This window comes from Sciurus vulgaris (genome assembly GCF_902686455.1).
Source record: "Sciurus vulgaris genome assembly, chromosome: 14".
NCBI classification, from domain to species: domain Eukaryota; kingdom Metazoa; phylum Chordata; class Mammalia; order Rodentia; family Sciuridae; genus Sciurus; species Sciurus vulgaris.
Window position 1 is genome coordinate 1986142 of NC_136475.1, and position 26049 is coordinate 2012190.

General features: G+C 42.5%; 2 protein-coding genes across 2 annotated transcripts; one reads left to right on the forward strand and one right to left on the reverse strand.

The window, feature by feature from the left end:
• Window positions 1–1073: 1073 nt before the first annotated feature.
• On the reverse strand, window positions 1074–2070 carry LOC306644412 (transcription factor E2F5-like; the record flags this gene model as incomplete). The annotated part of the gene is given in 2 exon segments (XM_079111368.1): window positions 1074–1799; window positions 1801–2070. Coding segments are annotated over 2 exon segments (477 nt in total), but the record flags the coding sequence as incomplete, so codon positions are not given.
• A 10213-nt stretch (window positions 2071–12283) lies between these two features.
• On the forward strand, window positions 12284–13867 carry LOC306644413 (uncharacterized protein; the record flags this gene model as incomplete). The annotated part of the gene is made up of 2 exons (XM_079111369.1): window positions 12284–12290; window positions 12459–13867. The coding sequence occupies 2 exons, from the start codon at window positions 12284–12286 to the stop codon at window positions 13385–13387; spliced, it is 936 nt and encodes a 311-aa protein (XP_078967495.1). The 3' UTR covers window positions 13388–13867.
• Window positions 13868–26049: the final 12182 nt, after the last annotated feature.

A 26049-nucleotide genomic window follows, 5' to 3' on the forward strand; every position in this document is an offset into this window, starting at 1 on the left:
CATCCTTTCACCTTTAGTCTGTGGATGTCTTTTTCTATGAGATGAGTCTCTTGCAGGCAGCATATTGTTTGGGTCTTCCTTTTTAATCCATTCTGCCAGTCTATGTCTTTTGACTGATGAGTTCAGGCCATTAACGTCAGGGTTATTATTGAGATATGATTTGTATTCTCAGTCGTTTGGCTTATTTTTGGTTTTAAGTTGGCTTGGTTTTCTCCTTTGATTGGTTTTTCTCATAAGGTAGTTCCTCCCTTTGCTGACCTCCATTGTTGTTTTTCATTTCCTCCTCATGGAATATTTTGTTGAGAACATTCTAATAGGGCAGGCTTTCTATTTGTAAATTCTTTTACTTTTGTTTATCACGGAAGGATTTTATTTCATCTTCAAATCTGAAGGTTAGTTTTGCTGGGTGTAAGATTCTTGGTTGGCAACCATGTGCTTTCAGAGCTTGAAATACATTGTTCCAGGCCCTTCTAGCTTTTTAGAGTCTGGGTTGAGAAGTCGGCTGCTATCCGTATGGGTCTCCCCATATATGTAATCTGATGCTTTTCTCTCGCGCGGCCTCAAAATCCTATCTTTATTTTGAATGTTAGGCATTTTCATATAATGTGCCTTGGTGTGGACCTGTTGTGATTGCTGTGCATTTGGTGTTCTGTAAGCCTCTTGTATTTGATTTTCCATTTCATTCTTCAGGTTTGGGAAATTTTCTGATATTATTTCATTGAATAGGTTGTTCATTCCTTTGGTTTGTATCTCTGTGCCTCCCTCAATCCCAATAATTCTTAAATTTGGTCTTTCATGATGTCCCATAGTTTCTGGAGATTCTGTTCATGATTTCTTACCATATTCTCTGTTTGGGCAACTTTATTTCAAGATTAAATATTTTGTCTTCATTGTCTGAGGTTCTGTCTTCCAAGTGGTCTAGTCTTTTTTTTTTTTTTTTTTTAAATGTTTTATACAACTTTATTTTTAGAAATCTTGTTAATGTACAGGCATTGGCACATTTTTTAAAACAAACTACATAACAGATCTTTCCTATACTCTAGGAAAGTGGAATGGCAGAAGTCAACAAATGTGATAAACTTAAAGTGCTAAAACAGAAGGCACTTCACAAAATCTGTTCACTGAACAGTTTACATATCCTCATTTACATCCTTCACTTTATAAGTGGCAGTGAATGTCTGTTTGGGTTGAAGGATATACAGAAACAGTTTTATGCAGTAAAAATTACTAGGACAAACCAGCGATTAGCCCTTGGCCACCATTTTTGTTTTATGTCCTGAAGTCTACTTAATCTTCCTGTCATAAGAGGAAAAAACAGGATTCAGAATTGGAAGCAAAGCTGAAATCCAATAATGTAACTACTTGCTGTAGGGGAGGCTGGTAGATATTAAATCATTTTTTCCCCTATAGCAATCCAGAGCCCTTTGTTCTTATGGTTGAAGTTTTGTGAAGTAAAAAAGAAAGTATTAGAGAAGAACACTTCAGAATCAGTGAACTAAAAGGTGTTACATTCATTATTTTAAATACTTAGGTTATTAAGAAGTCTAAAATGTTACACAGAGGTAGATAATCGTCCCAAGTTTCTATAGAATCTAATAATTTAATATATGGACATCAAACAGGTCACAAACTCCTTCATTATCATCTAAATTAAAGTTGTAGTCATCTGCTGGTGTAGGAGAAAGTCGTAAGAGAGGAAACACATCAGAAGACATTAACTCATCAATGATGTCTCCACTAAGGGATCCTGCTGAAGATATTTCTGTAGCTGGTATCTGCTGAAGATTCTGGCTTCTTCGGAGACATGTTGCTCAGGCAGTTCTGAGCTGCTATGTTGGACTTCTGTGGAGTCACTGGAGTTGAGGACTGAGAGGAAGGCTGTGTGAGGTCATCAGGTGGGGGAACGGGAAAAACCACAGGCTTAGATGAACTGGACTCTTTATTTATAAGCAGCACGTGGATAGGTCCTGAATGACTCTTTAAATTGATCTGGTATTTCTTTTGTCCATTCTGACCCATTTCTGGAATAGGTACCTCCAACTGTGTACCAGAAGGTGCCTGAATGGCCAAAGGGTATCACTTCCATTGGATATGTTTTTTGACTTTTTTTCAATCAGATCAATTCCTTCTAAGACATTGGTGATATCATAAATTCTTCTTTTTTGCCTCACAGCTAAAGTATCTGCAGCCGCTTTGAGATCCAGGACGCCGTCCTTGGCCTCCTGCAGTAGCGACACGAACTTGGTGGTGAGCAAGCCCCAGGCTTTTCTCGAGCCTGCTGCTGCCGCCCCCTACGCTCCCGAGCTGCGGCGATGGCTGCGAAGGCTGCGCTTGGGAGGCTGAGGCTGAGCCTGCGGACGCTGGCCCTGGCCCTGCGGCGTCTGCTGGCCGGAGCTCGGAGCTCGCGGGCTCTGCCGCCGCCATCGCGTCCCGGCGCCGGGGGTGGTCGGCCTGGCGCACCACGCTCGCCGCCCCGCCCACGGCCACCTGCCGGGTGGGCTCTGCGGCGCCGCTCCTCCGCCCGCAGAGAGCCGCCCGGAGGGTCGAGGGCTGCTGCAAACAACAGGGTGCGCGGTGCCCACCGGACTCGGGCCGCTGGGCCGCTCCGCCCCCTCCCCGAGCCTGGGGAAGCGTGAATGGAGCCCACGGCCAAGGGGAGGCAAGGGGAGGGGGAGTGGAAATGAGAAGGGCCCAAGGTGGTCTAGTCTGTTGGTGATGCTTTCCATTGAGTTTTTTATTTGGTTTATTGTTTCTTTCATTTCAAGGATTTCCATTTGTTTTTTTTTTTTTTTTTTGAGAATCTCTATCTCTTTGTTGAAATGATCTTTTGCTTCCTGCAGGTGCTCTTTCAGCTTATTGGTATTATCATTCATTTTCTGCATTTGCTCTCTTATCTCATCCTTTGCTTCACGAAATCATCTTAATCATGTATAATGAAGTCCTTTTCTGACATTTCTTCTACCACACTGTCATTGGATTCTATTACTATAGAATCTAGATTGTTTGGATCATTTTCCTTCCCTTGTTTTTTCATGTTGTTCATGTATCTTCCCCTCTATCAGTGCAGATCTGGGGTATTGCAGATTTCTCCCTATAGGCTTATAGTGGCCCTGTAGGTTTCCAAAACCCTTTCTTTAAGGGGAGATCAATATTAGCAGTGCCCAAATCAGACACTATGCAATCCTAGACCAAATAGCCCCTATGAGGACAATAACAAAATTGTTGCAATAAACAGAATGAGTTCAAATATTATCTTCAGTAAAACAAACAGATTTGCAATAATGTCTGCAGTTCTAATGGAGGAGAAAGAGGATGCAGAGGGATGTAGAATGTGTCTGTTAATGGGATAAGAAAAGAATATACAGAAGTTCTAGAAAATAGAAAGGGTGAGAGTGTAATCAAAAGAAATCGGATGTTAGCATGCAAAAAAGGGAGAAAGAGACTCTGAGGGAACAGGTAAACAAAAGGAAAAGAGAGCAAGAAACATAAAGAAATAAAAACTTAAAGTTTTTAAAAAGGAGAAAAAAAGAAAAGCTGCAGTGTAACATTCATATACTAATGAAACCTCCCAGTGTTCAGTAGCCGGATTCATGAGAGGTACCTGACAATGAGCTTCAAGCCTCCAACAGGCGTCTCAGGATGGGATTTGCCCCACCCGAAGATCGGAGCTACGGCTTCCGTGATTATCCAAGATGGCCGCTCTGGCTTCGAAATGTATTGGCAAATGGGGAGCTGCAGCTCAGAGTGTGGCCGTGGTCAGCTGGAGGTCCTGGAGGCGGGATGCGGTTGGTCAGGCAGGGGTCCTGGAGGTCCGGTGTGTTTGGTATGGTTGTGGGATCCTGGAGGCTGGGTGCAGTCGGTCTAGGGTCCCGGTGACAGGATGCAGTCAGTTGATCCGGGGGTCCTGGCGGAAAGGAGCAGTCAGTCGATGTGAGGCAGGGAGTGATTGGTCGGGCTGAGGGATCCTGGTGATGGGGCTCAGTCAGTCGGCCAGGGGTCCTATGGGGCCTGACTGTTGTCTAAAAATGGCAGCAGTCATGTGTAATCAAACCTGCAGGTACTGTAACAGTGAACTTCAGGCAACAGCAGGCAGCTGGCGCTCCACTGGTGGTTGGTGATCAGTTTGCTGACTGTTGTCGGAGGATTGGAGGTGAACCTCATGCGTTGGGTGATGGATAGGTGTAAGGTAGGCGATGGACAGGCGAGAGGCAGGCAAATGGGGGATGATAGGTGCCGACAGTGAGCAATCTGCTCTCACAAAAGGCGTCGATATGCTGTCAGACTGCAGGTGATCACAGCAGACAAATGGGTGAACAGCAGGGGATCGATAAGCAGCAAAAACTGCCTCACCAAGAAACAGATAGCCTCTGCTTGAAACCGGAGTTACGGAGCGACAAGGAACGCGGCCCCCCTCTAGTGCGCCATCTTGGATCCCCCAGTTGTTCTTTTTGTAAGTTTCCTTTGCCTCTTTTAATTCTTTCTCCTTCTTTCTTATTGGGATAACTTGTAGTTCAGTGGTTATTATATTGAAATTATTTGATTCTTCTTTCTCTTCCCTTCATTCTATCAGTACAATTTTGTCATTTACTTTGGCATTTTATAAAATCATTTCAAGCTTACACTAGGTTTTTAACTTGCAACAAATTAACTTCAGTTTCATAACAAAAATTAGTGTATTTATCAATCCATTGAAAATTGTTATTGATGGCAGTTATTTTTATACTGCATGCACATGAAAAGTTATGATGATTTTTATGTTTTTATCTTTCAAATTCTATTGAAAAAGTAAGAGTTTTATGACCTATCATTCCAATAAAATTGAATTCCATATTTGCATGACTTCTCCTTACCAGGAAAAGTTTAAATTTTCACATGATTTGTGTTACTGTGCACATTTATTTTATTTTAATTAATTAATTAATGTTTATTTTTATTTGTTCTCATTAGTTGTACACGACAACAGAATACATTGGTTCATTGTACATGAATGGAGCACAGCTATTCATTCCTCTGGCTGTACATGATGTATCACACCATTTGTGTGATTTTACAAGTACCTAGCATAATGATGTCCATCTCATTCCACCATGTCTCCCACTTTCCTGCCCCTCCACTCCCCTCTCGCCTCTGCCCAATCCAAAGTCCCTCCATTCATCCCCTCCTCCTTCCCCATTATGGATCAGCATCCACATATCAGAGAAAACATTTGGCCTTTGGCTTTTTGGGATTGGCTTATTTCTCTTAGAGTAATATTCTCTAACTCCATCATTTACTGGCAAATGCAGTTATTCCCCTTTAAGGCTGAGTAATACTCCATTGTGTATGTATGTATGTATGTATATATATCATATTTTTTGATCCATTCATCTGTTGAAGGGCATCTAGGTTGGTTCTACAGCTTAGCTTTTGTGAATTCAGCTGCTATAAACATTGATGGGGTGCATCACTGTGGTATGCAGATTTTAAGTCTTTTGGGTGTAGATGGAAGAGTGGGATAGCTGGGTCAAATGGTGGTTCCATTCCAAGTTTTCTGAGGAATCTCTATACTGTTTTCCAAGTGGTTGTATCAGTCTGCAGTCCCACCAGCAACATACGAGTGAACCTTTTCCCCACAGCCTCGACAACATTTATTGTTGCTTGTATTCCTGATCATTGCCCTCCTAACTGGAGCAAGATGATATTTTAGAGTAGTTTTGATTTGCATTTCTCTATTAGAGAATTTGAACCTGTTTTCATATGCTTTTTGATCAGTTGTATTTCTTCTTCTTGGTCTGCTCAGTTCCTTAGCCCATTTATTGATTGGGTTCATTTGTTTATTTGGTGTTAAGTTTTTGGGTTGTTTCCGATCATAAATACTGATTGAGTATTTACAGTGTACTAGGCATAATAGAAATACAGAAAACATTGTCCTTGTTCTTGAGGGGTTTACATTCTAAAAGGGGAACAATAAAACTTTCAAAGTGGCATTTTTGTTTAGTTTCCTGTAAAGTACTGAGGAAATATTCTGTAGGGTGTGCTTTGGGCATAACTCAGTCCCATCACTATTTAAAGAGAAGAAGAGGAAGGATTTTAAAGGCAGATGATGACAGACCATTCAGGATTGGCAGGGTTTTCAGGGAGATAAACATGATCTCATCAAATAAGGAGAGATGTGCTGTAGTAACAAAGGTATGGGAGACAGTTGGTGGGATGCAAGTGAAGGAAGCAGGGTGGGTGTCCTAGACCTTAAGCAAAGCCAGAAAGGTCACACGGCCTCTTCCCATGCATGTGGCCTCCAAATAGGAGTGGTTGGTGGCAATACAGAAGCTAAAAAAAGGAAGGTAATCTTGTGCACCTGACAAATAGAAAAAAGGATCAAAATGAAGGCAGGCCATAGAATATCAAGAAATTCTTAAAATTTGGAAGCACAAAACTTACAGTTAATGCTACCCAATGTCATGATGGGCCAAGAACATTTTGGCTTCCTAAGTTAGAAAATGCCTTATACCAAAATTTTGAATGGAACACAATGCTTTTTTTCTAATCAATTTCATTCTCCCCCAGAAATTAAAAAAAAAAAAAAAATTTTTGGTGGGGAGTGAGGAGGGGGAAATGGAACACAGTTGAGAATGGTAATTATATTAGTAGTATTTTTGTTGTTATAACTTTGCATTTAAACTTGGTAAAAGGCCATTAGCAGCCAAGAGGGAATAAGGGATACATTTCCAAGGATGTACAGTTTACTTTAGAGAAGTTTCAAAACCAAAAGAGTAATTTACTTTAAAAGCTGTAGAGAAAGTAGGTGAAAAGTCCATTTATAAAACTTTTATTCCACTTACATGAACTTAATACAGAGGTTCTAAACAATAGTGCTTGGACTGTTATGAAAATTTCATAAGACATTAAACAAACCTAGCTGTCATCTCAAGCTGTTTCCCTGTTATTTTTTACAGCACATGCATGTATTAAAAAAAAATCACAAAAGCAAAACAAAACAAACAAAAAAAATTTAAAAGTTAAATACATGGGTTCTGTTTTGTTTCCTGCTGTGCTTGATATACATGATGGATATCAAGCAATTCATTTTTACTGCATCTTTACTTTTACATTTGTTCTTAGGTTGCTTAGAACACCTAAATACAAATAAAATGTGTAGCAAAAATAATGAAAGCAAACAGCAGGTAACTACGAATAATGGAATGGGAACCCTTCCTGCCCTCATCCAGGGTAAGCTGGGTCACAAATAATGGAATGGGAACCCTTCCTGCCCTCACCTAGGGTAAGCTGGGTCACGACTTTGCTTCGAGGAGGACCTTCTGCAGCTGTTGTCCAAGCTGCGCACTGAGATCGACTCTTCATGGGAATCGAATCGCACATGTAGGGTCCCCGGGATTTCCCTTTCTACTCCAGCCTGTAAGTGCTCCCAGCCTTGAAGTAGCACAGTAACTACACCTGTGACTGGAACCAACCCCTTTTATTCTCCACCAGGGAGTTTTCTTTGCTTAGACATGGAAGCCACACTGTCCCTAAGAGTACTATGCCAAACATTTATGACTTGTATAAAAATCCCACATCTCCATATTGGCCAGCTCAAGATGAAAACAGAACACTCCCTAAGTGTAACTGGCTCTACTCCCCTTATATTAAACATAAAACCACATGGGAAATAAAGGAATTCAAATAGAAGTAAGATGAAACCTGTCATAAATCATAGACAAAAACTACTTGTGGGACGGCATGGATGACAAACGATCTGCTGTGTAAATTTTAGAATGAGGCAGACAAAAGTTGGAAGGCTGTTTTCTTCTCCTCCTCCTCCTGCTTCGGCTTATCTCCTTAGGTATCTGATGTCCACGCTGTCAAATTGCCTCCCAGTAATTGCATTATTTGCGCTGTCTGTGTTTGATTCTTCTCTTGATGGAGTTCAAGTTCAGCAATGGCTTCATCAAAAGCTGTCTTTGCAGGAGAGCAGGCTTTCTCTGGGAAGTTCAGAATCTCAGAACACAGAGAAGTTAAGGGCCAGACCCAATTCTGATAGGATGTGTTGACTGCATTTCCTTTTTGCTGATTTCAGAAGTTTCTTGGCGTGCTTGTTGTGACTGACCCACATCCCTTTCTTACCAGCAGCAGCAACCCCAACCGCGAAACGGTAACCGACTCCATTCATTTTCAAATGGAAGACTCTGCTCCCGACTTGTGAAGCATTGGGAATCAAGACTTTTTGCAAGAGAGACAGCCCTCACTGCAGATACCTGTTGGCCGGGTCTCAGTTTTCTCTGTTCTCCAGCCACCTGCTGCTTTCTCTCAGCACCTTCTGTCTTTTGCTCAGTGCTTGAGAGGACCCTCCAAGAACCCTGGGGCTCCAACATCCCCGTGGGCAACTGAGACGGCTCCTCTCAGCAGGCGGGTGGTCTCCTTGCCCAGCGGCTGCCTCACGCAGGCTGCCACGTCCTCGTGTGGCTCGCCTGTTGGGCCAGCTTGACCTTCCGCACCGGCTCACATTCTCGCGTGCCGTCTTTCTGTGTCTGAGTGGGTGGCGGCGGAGGGACAGGGCCCAGCCATGCCTGGGAGGGCGGCCGCGGGAGCTGCTGCGTTCTTCCTGCACCCCGATCCTGCTGCCCCACCGGGGGCGCTGCTGAGCGCTCCCCGCTGCGGGCTCTCTCCGCGCCCTACTGAGTTTCCTTTGCCGAGAAGCAGCTCTTTAGTTTGAGTCCATCCCGCTTATTGGGTACTTGATTTTATTTCTTGTGCTTTAGGAGTCTCGCCGAGGAAGTCAGGTCCTGTTTTTCAATGTAAAGGATTCACGTTGGTATGTTTCGAAGGACGGGTCGGGAGTTACGTTTGGACGTATTTATACGTATTTAAAGTCCCTGTTTCCTCACTTTGAAGGTCAGTGTTTCTGGATGCAGTATCTTGGTTGGTGACCGTGTCCTCTGAGCCCTTGGACACTAGTCCCAGTTCCTGCCTGCGTTGCCAGGCGTCTGTGAAGTGGACCGATAATTACGTTCAAGTGCCTTTCTCAGCCGCACATTTTCCTTGTGGCACTGTCAACATTCTCTCTTTGTGAACATTGAAAAATTGAGTAAAATGCCCTTTAAGTCTTTTTTTGTTTTTGTTTTTTCTACTGGGAAACAATCGAGCTTCTTGAATTTTTGAATTCTGTTTAATTGCTGATATTTATAACTTTTCAGACTTTAAAAATTGATACTGGAGATTGTACTCAGTTGCTTTTCCACTGCCCTTTTCCTCAGCCCTATTCATTTTTTATTTTTGACCATGTCTCACTAAGTTGCTGGTTCAGCCTCCGCAGTTGCTAGCATTACATCTGTGCATGCCCGCCCCTGACTGTCTCAGTCACTATTTCTTAAGAAATTCTTCAAGTACACAATATGTACTTGTTTCTAGTAATGATTTTGGTCTAACTTTTATTCAGGTTTCTTTCTGTGCTCTGGTTCAGTTCACTAAACTAATTTGGAATGGATTTTTGGGTAATTCATCACTCGCATCTCCCTTCCTCACATTCAATTCCTAGTGTTTTATTTTGTTCCTTGGATTAAGCCAGTGTCCAAAGGTGTGCTGTACTATTTTTGATTTCTCCCTATAAAAGCCAAACAACGGCAGCTCATAGTCAGTTTGTAAACATAGGGAAGTTGGTAAAGACTTGAAAAAACAGGCAAGCACAGTGCTCCACATTGAAACCCAGGAAACTGGGAGGACCTGCAAAAGGATTTTATGTTTGAGGCGTGTAACAGCAACTGAGCAACACCACGTCTCCAAGTCACAGTTTTAAAGGGCTTATGTTGTAACTCGGTGGTACAGCACCCTGGGCTTAATCCTAAGACTGCACATAAAAACCAAAACTAGAACGACGCTGTGATCCAGAAATCCAGGTTCTGAGTAGGTCTAAATAGGTCTAAATAGGTCTAAATAGAGGAGATCCGGTCAGCATGTTGAAGAGAACTCCACGGGTGTTTCAGTGCAAGCGTGTTGTGCAAGCGTCGTGCACAGTGATCAAATACGGACTCAACCTCTGTGCCCAGTAGGGGTTGGATGAGTGAAAAATATGGTGTTTATGACAATCAATCAACAATAGAAACGAGATAGCATCTTGCTTAAAGTGACATGGGATAAATAGGCAGGACATGGCATTACATGAAGTGAGGTAGACACAGAAAGTGATTTCAGCCTTACGGGACTCATGTGGAACTCAGAAATGCAGAGAATAAAATGGCTATGATCTACCTTGTTTTGTGGAGTTTTATTAGTAAAATCTGCACAATATCATTTTAAAGGACATAAGAAGGCCAAAAATAGTATAGTACCATATGGTGAGTGTAATGTATTACATTCTTTTTTTGTGGGGGTTACCAAGTATTGAACCCAGAAACACTGAACTACTGAGCCACATCCCCAACCCTTTTATTATTTTTTATTTTGATAGAGGGTCTTGTGATGTTACTTATAGCCTCTCTAAGTTGTAAGACTGGCTTTGAACTTGGGATCCTCCTGCCTTAACCTCCTGACTTGTGGAGAATTTCAGGCTTATACCACCACACCTGTTAATGTACTGTATTCTTGATGAACGCTAATAGAATCAATGTAATGTTTTCTAACCACTAAAATGATAATTACATGAAATAATGCTTTTGTTCATAAGCTAGATTTAGTCATTTCACCATGTATTTTATTTCCTAATACCATGAGATACTTGGTAAATACATGAAATTTAATTTGTCAATGAAATGATTCCATACATAACCAAAATTATAAAAATTATAAGGCAAGTCATTTGTCTTGATTGCCATGTGTTGACAACTGACATAGGCTGTGTGTGTGTGTGTGTGTGTTTCCCATTAAAAAGATTTGTTCATATCTCTCCTTGGACACCACAGGCTCTTTTCCCTTGCTGAATATGTGTTATTGTCACCCAAAATCTGTTACATCCATGTCTCTGTCATGGTAGACAGAAAGTGGTTTTCAGACAGTCCCCAAGAAAGCCAGAAATGTTCATATTTCACATTTCCTTCTTCCTATCGAGAGAGAAGGGAGTTGAGTTGGTGGATGTTTCCTAAATGTACAATGACATATTCTGGAGGAGGAAGGCCTTTAGTGGATAAAACTAGCACACTTTCCTTTCCTCTGTTGTATTACTCTCTTAATGACATACTCCTCTGGGATACTGTGAAGTCACAAAGTAATTTTTCTGTCCATTGTTATTTAGCTCATATATTCATGGAATAATGATGACTTTTTGATGTACTACTCTGCTTCCCTGCTGATGTCTTGACTGCTCTAAGTTCATGTTATATTTGCAAAATAAATTGCCAGTCTAATGTGTAAAATAATTGTCATTTCCATTTATTTCAGCCATGACCTCTCATCAGACCCAGGAAATATCAGAGCCTGGACTAGAAGATTTATTTAAAACACTGATACAGAGAAGATATGGAAATTGTGACCTTGACTATTTCCAACAAAAGAAAGTACTGTACAGTATAGGTGAGAGTGAAGGTCAGAAATCGTATTACAAAGGACAAGACAAATTATAAGTGACTGTGCATAATGAAAACTTTACTGTCATCAGACCTCAAGATCGTTTAATAACTCAGAACTGCATTCAATGTATAGCTGAAGGACGAGATTCTAAAAGTGATCATTTTGAAAGTTTCTTTACAAACTGTCCATTATTCTGCAGTGAACAAAGAATTTCTTCCTGTGCCCAAACGTACACTTTTTTTTTTTTGTTTTTTTGGTGCTGGGGATCGAACCCAGGGCCTTGTGCTTACAAGGCAAGCACTCTACAGACCGAGCTATCTCCCCAGCCCCCAAACGTACACTTTCAATGATTGTGGGAATGCCCCTGTGCACTCATTACTGCTTAATCGAAATTCAGATGTAGATTTCTGGGAAGCACGCAGCACATGCAATGAAGCAAGCAACACCTTCCGCTTGGTCTCTGCCCCATGCAGTTACCAGTGCACTTACGTTGGAGGAAAAAAGTATGAATGTCGCAAGACACAGAAGAACTTCAGCTCTGGTTGCAATACGAGAAAACACGAGTGTGCTCATTGTGCACAGAGCCTTTACCATGACGACAGGTGTGGGAAAGTCCCTCCTCAGTGCTCAGAGCTCATTGCCCCTCCAGGTACTCAGAGCCAAGAGAAGCCTTGCACATGTGAGGAATGTGAGCGAGCTTCCCATTCAACTTCAAGTCCTCCTGAACCCAGGGGAGCTCAGCCTGCAAGGGAGCCACGCAAAGTGAAGGAGCGTGTCCGAGCATGGAGTTCTGCACCCCTTTCTAAACATGACGGGTACCACAGTAGTGATCAACATGACAAGTTTAAAGAATGTGGCAAAACTTTGAATCAAGGACCACCCCTGTTAAGCAGCACAAAATTCATACTGCAGAGAAACCCTACAAATGTGAACAATGTGGCAAGTTCTTTAAAAAATTGCTCACACCTTTCTAAACACCTGAGATGGCATAGCAGTGGGGAAACCTACAAATGTAAAGACTGTGAAAAATTTTTCAACCCTTACTCAACATCAAAGGATTCATACAGGAGAGAAGCCCTATACATGTGAAGAATGTGGCAAAACTTTTACTAGTAGGGCACACGTTGCCCAACACCAGATAATTCATACTGGAGAGAAACCCTACCCAAGTGAAGTATATGGCAAAGCTTTTAATAAACGATCATGCCTTACTCAACACCAGAAAATTCATACTGGAGAGAAGCCCTACAAATGTGATAAATGTGGGAAAGCTTTTAGGTATCATTCGTGCCTTACTCAACACCAGAGAAATCATATTGGAAAGAAGTTCTACAAATGTGAAGAATGTGGCAAAGCTTTTAATAAAAAGTCATACCTTACGCAACACCAAAGAATTCGTACTGGAGAGAAGCCCTACAAATGTAAGGAATGCAGCAAAGCTTTCATGTGTAGATCATCCCTTACCAGACACCAGAGAATTCATAGTGGAGAGAAGCCCTACATATGTGAAGTGTGTGGCAAAGCTTTTAATGGAAGAGCACACCTTACTCAACACCAGAGAGTTCATACTGGAGAGAAGCCCTACAAATGTAAGGAATGTAGCAAAACTTTCAGGGAACATTCATCTCTTACCAAACACCAGAGAATTCATACTGGAGAGAAGCCCTACAAATGGGAAGAATATGGGAAAGGTTTTACTCAAAGAGTAGGCCTTACTCAACACCAGAGAATTCATATTGGAGAGAAGCCCTACAAATGTAATAAGTGTGGGAAAGCCTTTAGGTATAATTCAAGCCTTATCAAACACCAGAGAATTCATACTGGAGATATTCAGTGTGAAGAATATGGGAAAGGTTTTGATCAAATTGCATGGCTTACTCAACACCAGAGAAATCATAGTGGGGAGAGGTAGTACAAGTGAAAAAACTATTGCAGTCCTTTTAGCAACTGCTCAAACATTACTAATCACTGGAGAATTCACAGTGCATAGAAACCCACAATGTAAATCCTGTGTCCAAGTCTTTACTCCATTTAAAAACATTCTTTAACATTAGAATCCTGATACCTGTCAGGAATGGGAAAGACATTGTCCTGAAATATGTGCCTTAAATTATAGCAAAATATATATAATGAAGAAAATGCCCTGAGAAATAGAAAATTTAGGAAAGCCCTATCTGTTCCTCATATCTTGATATATGTGAAAGGGAAATGAGGAATTGCGTTTAACTTTTGCTTAATATTTGTTAAACATCCTTAGCTGGTGTGGTAGAAATAAAAAATTCTCAGCCATAACATGTAATAGTGCAGAAAACTTGTCTCTAGAAGGATATAAATTTACTATAAATCAAAGATTTCTCAATATTTTCACTTTTGAGAACTGGAGAAAACAATTCTAACTTAGATCTTTTATCAGAAGTAGAGTCGTTCCTGAGATTTGTTATATATATATATATATATATATATTTTTTTTTTTTTTTTGGAGACTTTACAGTGGTTTTGAAATACTTTATTCAAATTATGTTTGAATTCGATATTCAATAAAAGTAACCTTTGTTCATGTGTTGACAGTGTTAGGTATTGAATCATGGTAGTATGTGACAGGTACCACAGTGTTCCTCGTTACTAAAGGTTTTACGTAATAGATACTAAAAACATACTGAAATATCTCCATTAATCTTTTTAGAAACATCAAGTCACTTGGACAATAGTACTCCCGGCAATCAGATCTTCATTTATTTCCTGTTTGTAATTATGGAGATCTTAAGACAGTTATAGGTATAATATAAGACCATGACAATAAGAACCAGATTTCTCTATCTTGAATTAGTACTTTCAAATTTTCCCTATTGGTGCTGGACATGGTGGCACATGCCTTTAATCCCAGCACCTCAGGCTGATGGAGGAAGATCCCGAGTTCAAAGACACCCTCACTAACTCAGCGAAGCCCTAGGCAACTTAGGGAGACCCTGTCTCAAAATAAAAAAAAAAAACAAAAAGAATTGGGGATGTGGCTCAGTGTCTAAGCACCCTGGATTCATTTCCTGGTACCAGAAAATTTTTTCCTTGAACAAGAGTATTACTTAGGACCCTTCATATTTGGAGGACCAACACAACTTCCCAACACAGGGATTTTGAATATCCCTGAAACAAGGAGCCACCAGCGCATGTTTTGTGGACAGGAGTGCCAATGGAGAGAGACATTCCCAATGGTTGCCTAGGAAACCATGTGGTCAGCTGGCCCATCCTGACTCCTGGCAAGTGGGGTAGAAAACAGACTGAAGAAGCCAAGCAGTTCCTCATGAATCCCCAAGAGTAACCCTGAGGAGACTTGACTGATGTCAAAAAATTTAGAAAAAGGTTTTTGCCCAATATCAAATACCTATTCAGTCTTGGACACCCAACAGGGAAGTATAATCAGAACCAAGTGTCCAATGATGAGGGTGAAAAGAAAGAGTCGTACTAATGGAGCATTTAAACCTCCCACCCAACTTACGCAATTGTGTATCTTTTGTCGTTCACTACCTTTTATTCTCTTATAATTTATCACGACTATTATACATTGGGGATTAAAGAATAGATAGTATATGGCACAGGCTCCCAGAACTTCTCCACCACTGAGTCCTTAGAGAGACCCCAAACTACACCTGTCCCTTTTTAAGTCTTACCAGGCACAAGAGCACATGCTACCACACAGAGGAAAACAAAGTTGTCATTCAGGTGAGCCACTGCAGTATCTAAAAGTCGTGTTCAAAAGCTACATAGAGAATGAATTATATTACCTTACGTTTTTTTCTTGTGTTAGTGCTTTGGGTCAGTGGAACACCCAGAAACATCAGTTTGATTTAAATTGCTTGGGATATGTAGATACTGCAAGGTAATGATAGGTTTTATGCACAAGAGATACAGAAGCAGGGTGTGTATGTGATAGATCGATTTCAGGTTCAGCTACACGGTCATCAGTGATTATTCTCTACCTTTTCTGCTTGTGTCCACTCCAGGTCATCTCACACAGGAGACCGATGAGTCATTTAAGTCTCCTAAGGCAAGTTAAATTGTAATTTGGGAGTAACTGGGGAGTTACTGCAATTTTGAAGAATATTTGTAGTTTTAGATGGATGTAATGCCCTTATTTATATTATTATGTGGTGCTGAGGATCAAACCCAGTGCCTCACGTGTGCTAGGAAAGTGCTCTACCACTGAGCTACACCTGTAGCCGAAGTTTCAGCATTTTGGAATAGTTTTCAATTTACAGGTAGGAATTGTTACTCTTGGGTTCAGAGGGAAGTTTCAATACAATGTATATCTTACATGATCCAGTTAGTAATTCATGTGTCTTTCACTCAGATATTTTGCATAATTATAGGGAAAATGTTGAGAGGGTTTTTCTCATCTTGAATGCACTTCCTGTTAATATCTGTACTCACCCTACTGTGTGATTATACCCTAGAGCCCTGGAACTTATTTTTCCCATAAAACTGTGTTTGTGCACCCATCTTTCACTTTCAGAACATAATCAGAAATGGGATACCTGAATCATAAGTTTATTAATTTATACAAAGATCAGTCAATCTGGATGGCTTCCTTTTTTTCCCCTGGCATGTGTTCCTACTTTGGCACCATGACACCTAATGCTGCGTGCTCTTCAGCAAGTGGTGACAGCAGGCTTGCATTTGCTTTATAATGTGAGGGGTGTGTGTGGTGGGTTCATTTATTTGCCCCACAATAATTGTGTACTATAGCTTGAGCCCCTCACTTTCTAAAACATGCACACACAATATATATAATATATAGATATATTTTATCTCGCTGTAATCTTCCTTGTTTTCATGAAGGATAATCAGAGTTTTCCAAATTAGGCAGGAATTAACTGCTTCAAGATGGTGAGCTTTGAACCATTGTCTATGGGAATCTTATAGTCATTCACCTTGAATAGAGAAGGGAGACTGCTAAGCAGGTGGGACAGGAGGTCAAGTGCAATAGGGTGATTATCTTGTCTCTTTTTACTTAGGGTTACACAGAATTGGTGGGTTTTTTTAAGACCTATGTGTGAAACAGTATGAAATAAAAAGAACTTTCTTTTCTTTTTCATTTCTTTTCTTTTTTTTCTTCTTTCATTTTTTGGTCCTAGAGATTAAACCAGAGCTGCTATAGCCCTGAGCATCATTTCTTCAATTTTTTAAGAAAGGGTCTTGCTAAGTTGCTGAAGCTGGCCTCAGAATTGCACTCAGGGGCTAGGGAGATAGCTCAGTTGGTAGAGTGCTTGCCTCACAAGCACAAGGCCCTGGGTTCAGTCCCCAGTACTGCAAAAAAAAAAGAATTGCACTCATGTCTCAGCCTCTGAGTCCCTAGGATTACAGGCATGTGCCACTGTGCCTTGGAAAAAATACCTGCACAGATCTTAAGTGTTCAGTGAAAGAAGTTTTTTTATTCACTTCAATGATCACAAACCCAATGAGTTTTGAAATATCTTCAATACCCACAACAACTTCCTCTTGTTTCCTGTTGTCAAAATGGAATTTTTAGTAAAAACCATCAACTAAACATTTGAATGTTTCTTTGTGGTGTACTGTGGATTGAACCAAGCAGTGCTTAACCACTGAGGGCTCTAGCTATTTTTATGTTTTTTTTTAGGCATAGTTTTGTTGAGTTGCTCAGGGAACTGCTAAGTTGCTGAGGCTGGCTTTGAACCTGGGCTCCTCCTGCCTCAGCCTCCTGAGCTACTGGGATTCCAGGCATGTGCCACTGTGCCTGCCTTACATGATCTAGAGTTTTGCAGCAGCCTGCCATGGCCGAGTAGGCAGAGCAGAGGACTCTAGTTGTCTGTGCACTTCTGTAGGTTGCTGGCTTGAATGTCACCAAAGGTGCTGCCTTTGGAATGTTCCAGTCTGCTCTGCACTCAGCACTCATTAGGAAACTGAGAACAGAGTGAGTGCTGTCATGTGAGCATCCGCATGACTCGTTCGGCCGCCCAGGTGCTCTGCAAGGAAACTGCTGACAAAGGCTGCTTCGCTGGCTGTCCCCTGCCTTGCTGGGGACGGTCACTTCTCACCAAGCGGAGGAATCGTGGGAAGGGAGCACCTTCCACTGAGACTTCCCTTTTTCTTTTTGTGGATTTGATGCCCTTCGGCTCCCTCTGCCATGCTGGGACTTGCTGTGAAGACGCACGTTACTAATGGCAGTTTCAGACACACCAAGTAGACAGCGTGTCCTCAAGGGCCACCACTTGGCATTGTGTGGCACAGTGGCACCCCTGCATCGTCTGTCCCGGGGCACAAGCCCCTCACTCCTGGGCTCCTGTCCCCACACCTGCTCTCCCTTCATTCATTTTTGATTGGAAACCATGGGGTTAAGGTCGTCATCTGCTGCTCTCGTCACACTCCTTACAGAGAAGGACGGGGCACCTGGCCAGTTCTCTGCAGTGGAACTGACGCAAGCAGCCAGCGCTCCAGGATTCGTTAGCACAGCTCAGACCCTCCTAGGAAGCGTGGGGGCCATGAGGTGCTGAGGATGCAGCTCAGTTGGTAGAGCACTTGCCTCGCATGCACGAGGCTCAGGTTTGATTGCCCAGCAGCCATGAAGATTCAGAAATCACTCAGGCCCTCTGGGGAAACACGCATTCCGCTGCAGTTGTGGATGCCTCTGCCCACCTGGGTCCTCTGGAGAGGAAAGGACGTGTCAGGCTGCAGCAGAGGTTGGCTTGTACTTGGGGCCCCTGAGCCTGTGGGCACCTCTCCAGAGGGCAAGGGACTCCCTGTGTGCTATCTGGGTAAGGAGGGTCCATGACTGAGCATAAAGTGGTGCACAGTGAGGGCTGCTGGGGGATGCAGAGTGAGACTGAGTGATGGTGCAAGTCGGCGTGCGCCAGTGCGAGCCTGCTGCATGGGCTGCGTTGTGCGTGCATCTGACGATGTGCAATAACTAAATGAAGTGGATTTGTGCAATTTGGATGTATTCAGACGATTCGTCTATACACATGCACAGTAGGGACAACAAGTTCTTCATGAAAATAGCTGACAAACCCTTAAATATTAGCACCACTCACAATATCCAGTTTGAAGTACTAAATTGCACTGTTGAGGAATGTTTCTACTATCCCTATCTTTTCTACTGCTTTGAGCATAAAGGGGTGCTGTATTTTATTAAATGCTTTTTCTGCATCTATTGAAATAATCATATGATTCTTAACTTTAAGTCTATTGCTGTGATGAATTACATTTATTGATTTCCAGATGTTGAACCAACTCGCATCCCTGGGATGAACCCCACTTGATCATGGTGCACTGTCTTTTTAATATGTTTTTGTATGTGGTTTGCCAGAATTTTTAGAGGAATTTTTGCATCTATGTTCATCAGGGATATTGGTCTGAAATTTTCTTTCCTTGATGTGTCTGTCTGATTTTGGTATCAGGGTGATACTAACTTCATAGGATGAGTTTGGAAGGGTTCCCTCCTTTTCTGTTTCATGTAATACTTTGAGGAGAATTAGTATTAGTTTTTCTTTGAATGTCTTGGCTAAGAATTCATCCGGTCCCAGGCTTGTGTTCCGTGGTAGGCTTTTGATGGCTTCTTCTATTTCATTTCTTGAAATTGATCTGTTAAAATTTTGTATGCTGTCCTCATTCAGTTTGGGTAGATCCTATGTCTCTAGAAATTTGTCCATGTCTTATAGTTTTTCTATTTTTTTGGAGTATAGATTTTCAAAATAGCTTCTAATTATGTTTTATATTTCAATTTGAGTGTATCTGGGTTAATAGATGTCTGGGTTCTTTGTGTGGCTATAACAAAAGCTGAGACTGGGTAGTTTATAAGAGTAAAAATTAGTTTTCTCAGCTCTGGAGGCTGGAACATCCAAGCTCAAGGTGCTGGCAGGGCTGGTGTCTGTTGCTGCATTCTCCCTGGGGATGTGAACAGTGTCCTCCCGTGGCAGAGGGGCGGGGGGCCACAGGGAAGGGGCTTACACCCTTTTCTAATCCCCTAATGGATAATGGTGCTGACCCAATCATGAGGCTCCACTCCCCAGAGATCAGTGTGTGAGGCCCCTGCATTCAGTCCCCAGCCCCCCTCAAACCTCAGCGGGGTCGGCAGCTGCAGCTGGTCCCTGACTTCCATTTACCTGCCTTACCATGGTGCAGAGGGTCCCCCCACAACCACTGGGGTGCTTGCTCTCAGTGGTGTTCAGCACCCTGCGTGAGCTGGTCAGCACTGAGGGCTGAGGAGAGGCTCAGTGGTAGAGCGCACTTGGCACGCGCCAGGCCCTGGGTTCCATCCCGGCGCAGCAACAGCAGACACTTGGCACTGCAGTGTGAGGTTGCTGTGTTGCTGACTGCCCCGCTGCAGGCTGCCCTGGGGGTTCTGGGTGTGCTCAGGGCCGGCTGGGACAGGCTGTGGCGGTCAGTAGGGTTAGAGGTGTGACGTGCGTGTTGCTCTCACGATGGGTACTTGTGTGGGGCTGAGGGTCGCACCAGGGCCATGCCCAGGGCCGTGCCCAGGCTGGCAAGCCTTCTTCATCAGTGGCCCTTTTATGTTTGTCTTATCTCTGTTTATTTCCTTGTATTTTGTTGCCACTACCTGCCCAGCTGAACCCTGGAAGCCAGTGAGGAGTGACGGGGGATTAAGAAAGACAACAGACGCTTATGGAGAGAGAGCTGGGGCCACGTGGGACACCATCCTCTGAAGGATGAACAATGACCAGAGTTGGCTCAGCATGTTTATTAAATAGATTTTTTTCATCCAGAGGATTTTCTGTGAGAAAGTTTCTCCAAAGCAGGCCTGAAGGTCGAAGCATTGGCAAGAGATTATAATGATCTACTTGCACTCATACTCCTCTATCCCCAGCAGCTGGTGTCTGAACTCAGGGTCGAGACTGATTGTTCTTGCACAGAACCTCCCAGCAGGCATCCAGAGCACTGGGCAATCTTGACTGCACCTTACACAGGAAGTTCCCAGTGCAAGTGCAGCTGCAGCCCTGGGGCCATCAAAGACAGATTGAAGTCACCATCCTCCACAGATTGTGGCACTGGAACCCAGGGGTGCTCTATCACTCAACTACATCCCCAGTCCTTTTTTGTTTTTTATTTTTATTTAGGTGTGGTGGCCACAGTGCTCAGTGTGTGCCTGGCATGTTAAGTGCTCACAAATTAATATCACAGGCTGGTGTTCAGTCCTGGGTTTGAACATATGACTGGGCAAGTGCTTCCACTGAGCTGCACCCAGTACCTCAGAACACTTTTGATGGGTGGATAAGCTTGTCCTAGGAGGTGGGGCCTCAGATAAGAAATTGAGTAACCAGAGAAGTCCAGAGTGACAAGAGGTGGAGGGGGGTGTGGTGAAAAAGTTTTCTCATTCAATATTAGTTTTGCAGGACCTTCTCTGCCCCCAAGCTCCTTTCTCTCTCTCTCTTGGTTGTAGCTCAGGGAAGCACCAAGGAAGAGGTGAGACCAGAATCAGCAGGTTCTGTGATCCTGTGCTTACAGTGCCCTGGATGGAGGCTGTCCCTGTGTGGCTCAGCCTGTCCTGCTTCTCAGGGGGGCCCAGGGCAAGACCTGGGTTACCACTAACGAGCAAATTCATGGGCATAAAGTACAATGGAGGCTACCAGGGGCTCAGGGAGGATGAGGAGGGTGTGAGGTGCTAGGGCTTGATCCTGGGGCCTTCCACTGGGCCACATGCCTGGTCTAGGATTATTTTTTAATGGATACAGTTTCTGCTTGGGGTGATGGCAAAGTTCTGGATAACGATGGTGGTTGCACATCATGAATGTGCTCAGTGCTACTGAACTGCACACTTGGAAATTTTCAGAATTGCCGGGCCTGGTGGTGAAACCTGTGACCCTAGTGACTTGGGAGCCTGAGGCTATGGAATTGCAAGTTCAAGGCCAACTGCAGTCACTGAGTGAGATCTTTCTCAAACTAAGATAAAGATAGAGCTAGGGGGATCCAAGGTGGCAGAGTAGAGGGAGGCTGCCTTCCTCGTTGCTCAGTGACTTAGGATTCAAGCAGAGCAGCCACTGCTGCCCAGTGCCCTTTACCCATTTGTCTGCCGAGATCACCTGCCATCCGCCAGCAAATCGCCTGCCTTTGAGTGCAGATTGGTTGCTGAATGCCACCTATCATCTGCCATTGCCCGTTTGCTTGCCTTGCCTCTTGCCTTCCCATCACCTGCCTTTCATCTACTCATCGCCCACCGCCCAACATCCACCCCCTGATGGTCCACCGTTAACCTACAGCCTCCTGCATACCACCAGCAGATTGCCTGTTGCCTTCTGTTGCCTGGAAATCTATTGTCACAGTACCCATAGGTTTGGTTACACGTGGCTGCTGCCATCTTGGGACAACAGTCAGGGCCTACAGGTTTGCACCATGGCTGCCACCACCTCTGGGCAAAGCCACCTCAGTCTGGGGGCACAGGCCAGGGTCTGGAGATATATTGGGGTACCTGCAGATCAGGTTGCACCTGAGGTCTTTCTTCTGAGTGCGCTAGTGGCTGACGTCTGGCTGCCTCTTTGCAGGGTCACTCCTTCTGGTGGTTTTCCCTTGTGCCTTGCTTGGGGGCGTGCAGCCTCTGCCTTTTCGTCACGGAGACCCTGGCTTTATTCCTGGAGCTCGGGAGGCAGACGCAGCCCTGTGGGCGTCACTGTGTCCTGCCTGCAGCTCACAGACACGCCCCTCGTGGCTCCTTTCAGGGAGGGAAACCGGCATCACATCTTCCCAAGAGTCTGAAGGTTATAAAGTGCACCGCCTCCAAATAGCTTTTGATTATCAGGGAAAAATTAGGCACGTAAAAGACTCAGTCACTTATTTTATTCCCTATCCTTAAATGTGTGAATCTCAATGGTGTCTTTTAAAATGGCATCCATCCCAAATTGACTTATATGATTTCATTTGCATGAAAATTGTCTGTTGCTTCAATATATAACATTGATATTTCTATGTGCGTGTACATGAAACATAGATATTTGATCAATTTCATCTTGTTTCTTCTTAACATGTTTCCATTAGTCTTCTCATGTATAATCGCGGTCCTGGCTCTGAAAATTCTTCTGACATTCACACTTTTTCTTGACTTTAATGCTCCCTTTTTTTTTCTGAATTACAAATAAAAAAAAACTTGGGTAAAAATCAGACTCTACCATTTACTGAGTGTTCGACAAAATGTCATAAAAGTTGAATATCATTACTGCTATCATATTCTTTTGGTTTTCTCCATTAAGACATGAAAATCTCTTAGAGTTAGAAGTATATATTTGAAATGGTCAAAAAGAATTGATGTTTCGGGCTGGGGATATAGCTCAGTTGGTAGAGTGCTTGCCTCACAAGCACAAGGCCCTGGGTTCAATCCCCAGTACCGCAAAAAAAAAAAAAAAAAAAAAAAAAAAAAAGTTGTTTCTAGTTGCTGTTTTAATAAAAGTACATAAATCCCTTAAAATACTTGAACTCAAATTCATCGATGATTTCTTTCCTGTAGTGGTCTACCTCATTGCTATTCAAGAGTTCCTCCTGGACCACTGGCACTAGACCACTAGATTGGAATCACTGCTACATGTTCAGAAAACCAGGACTCATCCCAGAACTACTGAACCAGTACCTGCATTTTCTCTGGTTCATGTTTGTACATTTAAAATTTGAGAATCACCCTTCTTAATCACCACAACTTTTTCATCTGAGAAATAAAGTTTATCTTATGATATATAAAATCACAATTAAAATTTATGTTCTTACATTGATGCCTTAATTTTACATTTTAGTTTATGAAATTGGAGTCTACACAGTTTCTTGTGGACTTATGACCCTCTTTCCTCTGAGTTAGATAATAGAGAATACCACTGTGTTACCAAGTCTTTTCTTGAACATTTACAGTCCCTCACCTCCTTGAGAGCAGTTCTAACTCCCATTTCATCTCCAGTCAACCTAACAGCTCCGGGATGATCATATGGTGAATGTGCTATGAAGTTACCCTTTCTTATCACAGGAGCTGTTGACACTCAGGGACGTGGCCATTGATTTCTCTGAAGAGGAGTGGGGATGCCTGGAGCCAGCTCAGAGGAGTCTATACCGAGAAGTGATGTTGGAGACCTGCAGAAACCTGGTCTTCCTGGGTGAGCAGAGCCTCCTTCAGAATTCCCAATTAATCAGAATTCCTGATTGTATGATTTCCTTCCCTTGCAGACTCTTTTGGGATATTCATGAATGAGTTTCAGATTCTTGCTTTTAAGAAAAAAAGACTTGGGCAGTTTTGTGTTATAGAGAAGAAAAACATTAATGTCATTTCTTTTAGTCCTTGATCTCTCCCTTTCTGAGGCATGCTGATATAGACCTTCATTTATAGGCTTAGTGGTACTTTCAGTAATTCAGTGATACACTGGACCTACACATCAAAAGCCGCAGTTTCTTTGTCTCTTTGGTGGAAACTAGAAATAGAAGTATCAGTAGTTCCACAGGGAGAATCCGTTGTGATTCCCTGTGATCATGTCTCTAAGCTGTATTTGGACACCTTCCTTCTGGTGTCAAAGGAGACAGCAGCTGGGAGCCATGTACCCTGGTGGGTAGAAAATTCATGACACAGAGGGACCCAGCTAGAGGTCCAGAGGCCAAGGAGGAAGAAGTCAAGTTCAGATGCTGCTGGAGAAGTTACTATGCCACAGTGAATGGTCTTCTCGAGCGTAGTTTGTTTCCATTGCTGTCCTACAGGACACGTTCTGCCTGTGTCTGGCATGCTTTCTGCTTCTTTGTCTCCTCCTCCTCCTGCAGTGATGTCCCTGTGTTCAGTGAACAGCATCAAACACCCCCTTGCTTGTGAGGTCAGCGTGATCTGACAGCATTTCATTATTTGGGGTTGCTCCAGAAATCTATGCACATTTCTAAAAGATCTCTAGGGGAGGCCATTGTAACCTACTGGTATCATAAAGGACTTTCCCTAATGTCACTTATCTGTTTATTCATTGAAATTCCCTTATTAGAGCTCATTATAAATACTCATGATGGATTTTCTTGGAATTTTTCTGCCATATGATGAATGTCCCATGATTCACAATGGCTGCTCAATTTAGGTATATAGTCACAGGTGAAAACTGCAGTTATATGAAAGGGTTTGTGAAATAATACATCCATGGTCATTCAGAATGTTGTTTAAATTTCCTTTTTCTTTTTTCCTTCTGTGTTTCATTTTTTAGGGTAGATTTCAAGTTATAGTATAGGTTTCCTCCCATCACTTAATGTTTTTATTTTTTTACCTACATTTTATGATTCGATGGCAATTTCCAATGATCGATAAATTAGGACAATGTAAGACAAAATTAAGTTATGACCGATTCTTGTTTCCATTGCCAATAAAGTTATATTTGCTTCTATTCTTTTATTTTTAATTTTTGTTTCTATTGCCTATAAAATTACACTTGAGATAAAATACATTGTATCTCATCAGCTTTTGTTTTAAAGTATGTTTCACATGGTAATTATTGCCACACTGGCTTCTGATGACTTTCATATATAATATTGTTTTATAATTTTGCCTTCACATTGCATCCTTACATTTAGAGTCTCTGTAGACTGCAAGCAGTTGTACTTTTTTTTTCAAATTTATTTTTATTGTAAACATGTTGTTTCTGTTTGTACATGGAGTAACGGCATACCATTTGCATAATCATACATTTACATGGGGTAATGATGTTTGATTCATTCTGTTATTTTTTTCCTTCCCCCCCACCCCTCCCACCCGTCTTTTCCCTCTATACAGTCCCTCCTTCCTCCATTCTTGCCCCCTCCCACCCCCCATTTTGTGTCATCATCTGCTTATCACTGAGATCATTCACCTTTGGATTTTTGAGATTGGCTTATCTCACTAGCCATGATATTCTCCAATTTCATCCATTTGCCTGCAAATGCCATAATTTTATCATTCTTAATGGCTGAGTAATATTCCATTGTATATATATACCACAGTTTCTTTATCCACTCATCAATGAAGGGCATCTAGGTTGGTTCCACAGTCTGGCTATTGTGAATTGAGCAGCTATAACATTGATGTGGCTGTATCTCTGTAGTATGCTGATTTTAAGTCCTTTGGGTATAGGCCAAGGAGTGGGATAGCTGGGTCAAATGGAGGGTCCATTCCAAGTTTTCTAAGGAATCTCCACACTGCTTTCCAGAGTGGCTGCACTAATTTGTAGCCCCACCAGCAATGTGTGAGTGTACCTTTTTCCCCACATCCTCGCCAACACCTATTGTTGCTTGTATTCTTGATAATCGCCATTCTAATTGGGGTGAGATGGAATCTTGGTATAGTTTTGATTTGCATTTCTCTTATTACTAAAGATGGTGAACATTTTTTCATATGTTTGTCGATTGCTTGTAGATCTTCTTCTGTGAAGCGTCTGTTCATTCCTTAGCCCATTTGTTGATTGGGTTATTTGTATTCTTGGTGTAGAGTTTTTTGAGTTCTTTATATATTCTGGAATTAGTGCTCTATCTGAAGTATGAGGGGCAAAGATATTCTCCCACTCTGTAGGCTCTCTCTTCACATCACTGATAGTTTCCTTTGCTGAGAGAAAGCTAGTTAGTTTGAATCTATCCCAGTTG